Here is a 9,081-nt window from a genome sequence, read left to right as displayed (position 1 = left end):
TTTTGCGGACAAGAAAAGGCAGTTATATCAATAGCTGTCCGTGCCGTTCCGCAAATTGCGGAATGCACATGGACGCCATCCGTGTTTTGTGGATCCGCAATTTTCAGACCGCAAAACACACAACGGTCGTGTGCATGAGGCCATATGAGAGTAAGGCTCACTCTATATTATGCTTGAGAAAGACTATGATTTAGTCGAAATGTTGCACTATCTTTGGCCCAAATAAAATGAAGAACCCTTGAAGGATATGCTGCCATTGATTCTGTTTGAACTATCCTGAGGATAGGGGATCAATACAGGAGAGCCCGGAGAACCCCTTTAAGATAAATACAATACAAGTTAGGACGGCTTCACAGATCCTGTATTTTACGCATCCCTTACGCTCAGTGCTCTGCACATTTTGCATTTGTTTTAGTGATTTCCGTCTGAGATCTGTTATGTTAGATCAGGGATGCGCAACCTGCAGCCCTCCAGCTGTGGTAAAACTACAACTCCCATCATGCTCGGCTGTAGGCTGATAGCTGTAGGCTTTCCAGGTAGGCTGGGAGTTGTAGTTTTGCAACAGCTGTAGGGCCGCAGGTTGGGCATCTCTGTGTTATTAGAGGGAAAAAAAAAAGTCTGGACAACCTCGTTTACATTATGTGGTCAATGACATTCATGTCCAGCAGAGAGCGCTGTTGTGCAGTTATTTCTCGGAGTCTTGATGGAGCCGAGCCATTTATACAACGAAATAAAGCGCGATCCACACCTTTCCAATTTACTTCAGTTCCTGCCGTCCCCGAGATGTCTGTGTGCAGCCGGGAGCTTTGCTACAAATGAATCAAATCCGGAGGCCAGGCCGATACAGTTTCCTACGCTGTTAGGGCTCGTTCATGCGAACTTGTGATGCCCGTTGCCGTATTGCGGACCGCATCATCATCATCACGGATGCGGACCCATTCATTTCAATGGGTCCGCAAATCCGGAGATGCAGAATGGAAGAACGGAACACTACGGAAGCACTACGGAGTGCTTTCTGGGGTTCCGTTCCGTGCTTCCGCACCGCAAAAAAGATAGAACTTGCTTTATCTTTTTTGCAGAACGGAAGGATCGCAAACCCATTCGAGTAATCCCCATGCGCCTGCCCCACGGACGGTGCCCGTGCATTCCGGACCGCAATTTGCGGTCCACAGCCCGGGCACGGGCGTTTGTGTGAACGAGCTCTTACACTGTTGTTTTTATTAACACCATTTTGGGGTGTGTATGACTTTTTAATCACTTTATATATATTTTTTTCATTACACTGTTACCACATGGCGCAAATATTTTTATGTTTTACCAGTACAAGCTTTTTTGGACGGGGAGGTGATTCGAATTTTTTAAATTTTTTGAAAAACTTTTTTGACTTTTTTTTTACAGTCTGTTCACTATGTTCCTATGAGAGGACCGAGGCTACCACAGAGAACGATTGGCTCCGCCAGTCGCTGAACAGGAGATCTGTTCAGGCTTTGGGAGCAAAAGCCTACTCAGATGATGTGGCCACAATTGACCATGGCACCTGAGGGGTTCATTGTCTGCGATCGGCGTTATCGTCAACCGCAGACATTAGGCCTGGGTGTCTATGGCACCCGCTATGCTCTGAAGCAGGCGCCATGTTTAAAGGCCCTACCGCCAATGTATAAAGTTGTGCAGCAGTTGTGAAGTGGTTAAATGATAAATTCTGGCCCCACTAGGAGGAGGTTATGCATACCGATTATAACTACCAACATGAACATGCAGAAAGCTGTGGTGGCTGAAAATGCCACTTTTCCTCTATCTTCTCTCCCCTGTTCTCCATACTTTTTTTCCCCAGTAGTGGTTTTCCATGCCCACTTCCCCCCATATTTCCAGGCAGGCACGGACGCCACGTTACTCACCCTGCTCTCTTGTCCCGGTGGCCAAGACCCGCTCAATTTCTGTCACTCACCAACAGCAGATCTGGCCACCGGCTTCCCATGGGGTTATGCGGCCCATGGCCTGCGCTTCTCAGTAAGAGCCTCCAGGGCACTCTCTGGGGTGGGAGCTATCCGGTTCTTAAAGGGCCAGCATGGGTGCACCCTAGTTGCCTTGAGCCAATTGTGCACATTGAAGGAGCCTTCACCTGGTCGAAGGGGTGAGCTTTAGGTATTCCAGTCCTAGTGAAGGGTGTGTTTATCTCTTTCTGACTGCCTTTGTACCGAACCTTGCCTGCTACTGTCTCTGACCCTTCCCTGACCACTGTCTGCTTATTGTATCGACCCTCCCCTGCCTGTCCTGACCACTGTCTGCTTATTGTATCGACCCTCTGCTGCCTGCCCTGACCACTGTCTGCTTATTGTATTGACCCTCCGCTGCCTGCCCTGACCACTGTCTGCTTATTGTATTGACCCTCTGCTGCCTGCCCTGACCACTGTCTGCTTATTGTATCGACCCTCCGCTGCCTGCCCTGACCACTGTCTGCTTATTGTATTGACCCTCTGCTGCCTGCCCTGACCACTGTCTGCTTATTGTATTGACCCTCTGCTGCCTGCCCTGACCACTGTCTGCTTATTGTATTGACCCTCTGCTGCCTGCCCTGACCACTGTCTGCTTATTGTATTGACCCTCTGCTGCCTGCCCTGACCACTGTCTGCTTATTGTATTGACCCTCTGCTGCCTGCCCTGACCACTGTCTGCTTATTGTATTGACCCTCTGCTGCCTGCCCTGACCACTGTCTGCTTATTGTATTGACCCTCTGCTGCCTGCCCTGACCACTGTCTGCTTATTGTATTGACCCTCCGCTGCCTGCCCTGACCACTGTCTGCTTATTGTATTGACCCTCTGCTGCCTGCCCTGACCACTGTCTGCTTATTGTATTGACCCTCTGCTGCCTGCCCTGACCACTGTCTGCTTATTGTATTGACCCTCTGCTGCCTGCCCTGACCACTGTCTGCTTATTGTATTGACCCTCTGCTGCCTGCCCTGACCACTGTCTGCTTATTGTATTGACCCTCTGCTGCCTGCCCTGACCACTGTCTGCTTATTGTATTGACCCTCTGCTGCCTGCCCTGACCACTGTCTGCTTATTGTATTGACCCTCTGCTGCCTGCCCTGACCACTGTCTGCTTATTGTATTGACCCTCTGCTGCCTGCCCTGACCACTGTCTGCTTATTGTATTGACCCTCTGCTGCCTGCCCTCATCACTGTCTGCTTATTGTACTGACCCTCCGCTGCCTGCCCTGACCACTGTCTGCTTATTGTACTGACCCTCCGCTGCCTGCCCTGACCACTGTCTTATTGTATTGACCCTCTGCTGCCTGCCCTGACCACTGTCTGCTTATTGTATTGACCCTCTGCTGCCTGCCCTGACCACTGTCTGCTTATTGTATTGACCCTCTGCTGCCTGCCCTGACCACTGTCTGCTTATTGTATTGACCCTCCGCTGCCTGCCCTGACCACTGTCTGCTTATTGTATTGACCCTCCGCTGCCTGCCCTGACCACTGTCTGCTTATTGTATTGACCCTCCGCTGCCTGCCCTTAACCACTGTCTGCTTATTGTATTGACCCTCCGCTGCCTGCCCTGACCACTGTCTGCTTATTGTATTGACCCTCTGCTGCCTGCCCTGACCACTGTCTGCTTATTGTATTGACCCTCCGCTGCCTGCCCTGACCACTGTCTGCTTATTGTATTGACCCTCCGCTGCCTGCCCTGACCACTGTCTGCTTATTGTATTGACCCTCCGCTGCCTGCCCTGACCACTGTCTGCTTATTGTATTGACCCTCTGCTGCCTGCCCTGACCACTGTCTGCTTATTGTATTGACCCTCTGCTGCCTGCCCTGACCACTGTCTGCTTATTGTATTGACCCTCTGCTGCCTGCCCTGACCACTGTCTGCTTATTGTATTGACCCTCTGCTGCCTGCCCTGACCACTGTCTGCTTATTGTATTGACCCTCCGCTGCTTGTCCTGACCACTGTCTGCTTATTGTATTGACCCTCTGCTGCCTGCCCTGACCACTGTCTGCTTATTGTATTGACCCTCTGCTGCCTGCCCTGACCACTGTCTGCTTATTGTATTGACCCTCCGCTGCCTGTCCTGACCATTGTCTGCTTATTGTATTGACCCTCTGCTGCCTGCCCTGACCACTGTCTGCTTATTGTATTGACCCTCTGCTGCCTGCCCTGACCACTGTCTGCTTATTGTATTGACCCTCCGCTGCCTGCCCTGACCACTGTCTGCTTATTGTATTGACCCTCTGCTGCCTGCCCTGACCACTGTCTGCTTATTGTATTGACCCTCCGCTGCCTGCCCTGACCACTGTCTGTTTATTGTATTGACCCTCCGCTGCCTGCCCTGACCACTGTCTGCTTATTGTATTGACCCTCCGCTGCCTGCCCTGACCACTGTCTGCTTATTGTATTGACCCTCTGCTGCCTGCCCTGACCACTGTCTGCTTATTGTATTGACCCTCTGCTGCCTGCCCTGACCACTGTCTGCTTATTGTATTAACCCTCTGCTGCCTGCCCTGACCACTGTCTGCTTATTGTATCGACCCTCTGCTGCCTGCCCTGACCACTGTCTGCTTATTGTATTGACCCTCCGCTGCCTGCCGTGACCACTGTCTGCTTATTGTATTGACCCTCTGCTGCCTGCCCTGACCACTGTCTGCTTATTGTATTGACCCTCTGCTGCCTGCCCTGACCACTGTCTGCTTATTGTATTGACCCTCTGCTGCCTGCCCTGACCACTGTCTGCTTATTGTATTGACCCTCCGCTGCTTGTCCTGACCACTGTCTGCTTATTGTATTGACCCTCTGCTGCCTGCCCTGACCACTGTCTGCTTATTGTATTGACCCTCTGCTGCCTGCCCTGACCACTGTCTGCTTATTGTATTGACCCTCCGCTGCCTGTCCTGACCATTGTCTGCTTATTGTATTGACCCTCTGCTGCCTGCCCTGACCACTGTCTGCTTATTGTATTGACCCTCCGCTGCTTGTCCTGACCACTGTCTGCTTATTGTATTGACCCTCCGCTGGCCGCCCTGACCACTGTCTGCTTTTTGTATTGACCCTCTGCTGCCTGCCCTGACCACTGTCTGCTTATTGTATTGACCCTCCGCTGCCTGTCCTGACCACTGTCTGCTTATTGTATTGACCCTCTGCTGCCTGCCCTGACCACTGTCTGCTTATTGTATTGACCCTCCGCTGGCCGCCCTGACCACTGTCTTATTGTATTGACCCTCTGCTGCCTGCCCTGACCACTGTCTGCTTATTGTATTGACCCTCTGCTGCCTGCCCTGACCACTGTCTGCTTATTGTATCGACCCTCCGCTCCCTGCCCTGACCACTGTCTGCTTATTGTATTGACCCTCCGCTCCCTGCCCTGACCACTGTCTGCTTATTGTATTGACCCTCTGCTGCCTGCCCTGACCACTGTCTGCTTATTGTATTGACCCTCCGCTGCTTGTCCTGACCACTGTCTGCTTATTGTATTGACCCTCCGCTGGCCGCCCTGACCACTGTCTGCTTATTGTATTGACCCTCCGCTGGCCGCCCTGACCACTGTCTGCTTATTGTATTGACCCTCTGCTGCCTGCCCTGACCACTGTCTGCTTATTGTATTGACCCTCTGCTGCCTGCCCTGACCACTGTCTGCTTATTGTATTGACCCTCTGCTGCCTGCCCTGACCACTGTCTGCTTATTGTATTGACCCTCCGCTGCCTGTCCTGACCACTGTCTGCTTATTGTATTGACCCTCTGCTGCCTGCCCTGACCACTGTCTGCTTATTGTATTGACCCTCCGCTGCCTGTCCTGACCATTGTCTGCTTATTGTATTGACCCTCTGCTGCCTGCCCTGACCACTGTCTGCTTATTGTATCGACCCTCCGCTGCCTGCCCTGACCACTGTCTGCTTATTGTATTGACCCTCTGCTGCCTGCCCTGACCACTGTCTGCTTATTGTATTGACCCTCTGCTGCCTGCCCTGACCACTGTCTGCTTATTGTATTGACCCTCTGCTGCCTGCCCTGACCACTGTCTGCTTATTGTATTGACCCTCTGCTGCCTGCCCTGACCACTGTCTGCTTATTGTATTGACCCTCTGCTGCCTGCCCTGACCACTGTCTGCTTATTGTATTGACCCTCTGCTGCCTGCCCTGACCACTGTCTGCTTATTGTATTGACCCTCCGCTGCCTGCCCTGACCACTGTCTGCTTATTGTATTGACCCTCTGCTGCCTGCCCTGACCACTGTCTGCTTATTGTATTGACCCTTCACTGCCTGCCCTGACCACTGTCTGCTTATTGTATCGACCCTCCGCTGCCTGTCCTGACCACTGTCTGCTTATTGTATTGACCCTCTGCTGCCTGCCCTGACCACTGTCTGCTTATTGTATTGACCCTCCGCTCCCTGCCCTGACCACTGTCTGCTTATTGTATTGACCCTCTGCTGCCTGCCCTGACCACTGTCTGCTTATTGTATCGACCCTCTGCTGCCTGCCCTGACCACTGTCTGCTTATTGTATCGACCCTCCGCTGCCTGCCCTGACCACTGTCTGCTTATTGTATTGACCCTCTGCTGCCTGCCCTGACCACTGTCTGCTTATTGTATTGACCCTCCACTGCTTGTCCTGACCACTGTCTGCTTATTGTATTGACCCTCTGCTGCCTGCCCTGACCACTGTCTGCTTATTGTATTGACCCTCCACTGCTTGTCCTGACCACTGTCTGCTTATTGTATCGACCCTCCGCTCCCTGCCCTGACCACTGTCTGCTTATTGTATTGACCCTCTGCTGCCTGCCCTGACCACTGTCTGCTTATTGTATTGACCCTCCACTGCTTGTCCTGACCACTGTCTGCTTATTGTATCGACCCTCCGCTGCCTGTCCTGACCACTGTCTTCTACTGACCCTTGTGAACTTATCCTACATAATTCGAAGAACTAATCCTTTTCCAGGCCTGGGACAGGACAATCATAGCCACGGTGACTCCTCAGCAGGGTAATTGCTGGCTCATCATGAGTCACTGCCTCTCTATTTCCTCCCATAAATACAAGCTCCTGGCTGTCCTTACATGCAACCTTTGCAATGACCTAAATGCTTTTAAGTCCTTGATTAACATGTGACTATGTCTGAAGCGTGGATGGAGGTTAGGCTGCAAGTTCCTGGTATGCCCTGATCTGATGGGCAAGCAATATCTGCATTGGCCTTCGCCTTGGACGATCGTATGAAAACAAACCCATTGCAGCCTTGTTCCAAAACATCTGACAGAAAGGTGGAACTTTTGGACGGTTGCCTAGCAACGGACATCCCTGTGAGTGAGTGACAACGTTTCACACCCCGTGGAGAGGCCGCGGGTACCACTCAGCTAAGAAGAGAAGGGCTGTAGCCTCCATCATCTCATGTCCTCATCGCCCACAATAATAAACCAGGGGGGTGGGATATCGAGGCGACACAACCATTTGTGCCATTGGGATGGCATTTTGAGATTGTCCCATCATTAAACATCATGTTAATTGTATAAATCATAAAAATGAATATAATGTATACGTTTAGAAATGTTGTGCAGTTTTAAAAGTCCCTAGCTGTTAGAAGGGCCCCTGATCAGGTGGTGTCCTCTTTCTGAGACCCCCAGCCATCAGCAGTGGTCTTCCTGGAACCCTGGCAGTAAGCTTTTAATTTCCCTGCAGCGCCACCACAGGGGACATGAAGCATTACACCCTGTCCATTCCAATCCGTAGGTTTTCTGTGTATTGAGGGACAGGACAGGTCCTCCAGGGCCAGAGACTCTCTTTCTTATTGCACACGAACGTGTGCGCTCCGTAGCTGTATTGCGGATCCGCAATACACGGGCACCGTTCCGTGTGCGTTCCGCATCACGGATGCGGACCCATTCACTTCAATGGGTCTGCAAATCCGGAGATGCGGAACGGAAGCACGGAACGGAACCCTACGGAAGCTCTACGGAGTGCTTCCGTGGGGTTTCGTCCCGTACTTCCGTTCCGCAAAAAGATAGAACATGCCCTATCTTTTTGCGGAACGGCCGGATCGCGGACCCATTAAAGTGAATGGGTCCGCAATCCGCTACGGCTGCCCCACTGTGGGTGTTTGTGCATTGCGGGCCGCAGCACGGTTCGTGTGCAAGAGGCCTTACTATGGAAGGGAGATGAGGCTCCTGAACAGACCGCCCCCCAGAATTCCCTAACAGGGTATAGGAGAATGGGTTTTCTAAAGCGGACAACCCCATAGGAGACCTGATTCTATACCAGCACCTGTGGATAGGGGGTAACTTGGAACAACAGGGGCTATGACGTCATGCTGCAGACCTTGATCATTTACTTTCAATGACCTTCTGTACAAGATGTATGCAATGACGTCACATCCATAGGCAGGGGCCATATCAAATCTGACATCACAAGGCGGGACATGTGTGGGCTAAAGAGGTGGTTATGGGAAGACATGAGCAGTCCCTGTGAGGCACAGCTCAGTCCAAAGGTGGCTGATAACAGGGAGCAGCAGACTGCACGGCAGGGAGGAGGCCATTGTTCTCAGCAGCCAAATTCTGTCAGCCGGCAGCGAAGGGGTGCGCCGCGCCACGTGACCCTCCTCCTCCCAGACACAAACACTGGGGCGTGGCCTCCTCCCGGCTGGCGGTGACGTCACGCCGTGTCTGCGAGCTCAGGCATTAGTAATGGCGGCCGGTATCTCGGCGGAGCGCAGCGGAGAAAGAGGCTGACCGGCCCGGGATACCGGAGCAGCGGCCGGGGGACAGACTCGTCACGTACGGAGAAGCAATAGGCGCTTTAGTTAAGAGCCGGCTTCAAGGCCCAGGTGTCAGGATAGGAGGCCCCGGGTGACCCGTGTAGAGAAAACTCCCGGCGGGCGACATGGGGAACTGCTTAAAGTCACCGACATCGGATGATATCTCTCTGCTGCACGAATCGCAGTCTGATCGGGCGAGTTATGGGGATGGCAATGAGGGGGATCAGGAGCCGCCGCCCCCGTACCAGGTAATGTCACCTATAGACCTGGCGGCCATGTATATACTCTGTGTGTCTGTCAGTATACATAATGTGTGTCTGTATATAATGTCCCCTATAGAC

General features: G+C 52.3%; 1 protein-coding gene across 1 annotated transcript in view; it reads left to right on the top strand.

Annotated features, from left to right (window-relative positions):
- The first annotated feature begins 8,630 nt into the window (after positions 1-8,630).
- The window catches only part of RNF11 (ring finger protein 11), a 44,628-nt gene continuing 44,177 nt past the window's right edge, over positions 8,631-9,081 (top strand). The window contains exon 1 of the mRNA XM_044300766.1: positions 8,631-8,988. Within this exon, the coding sequence (XP_044156701.1) occupies positions 8,866-8,988 (123 nt within the window). The 5' untranslated portion in view covers positions 8,631-8,865. The remainder of the gene's footprint in view (positions 8,989-9,081) is intronic.

The sequence above is a fragment of the Bufo gargarizans genome, chromosome 7 (assembly GCF_014858855.1).
Source record: "Bufo gargarizans isolate SCDJY-AF-19 chromosome 7, ASM1485885v1, whole genome shotgun sequence".
NCBI classification, from domain to species: domain Eukaryota; kingdom Metazoa; phylum Chordata; class Amphibia; order Anura; family Bufonidae; genus Bufo; species Bufo gargarizans.
Note: the sequence above shows the minus strand (reverse complement) of the source record. Positions and strands in the feature narration are given on the sequence as shown.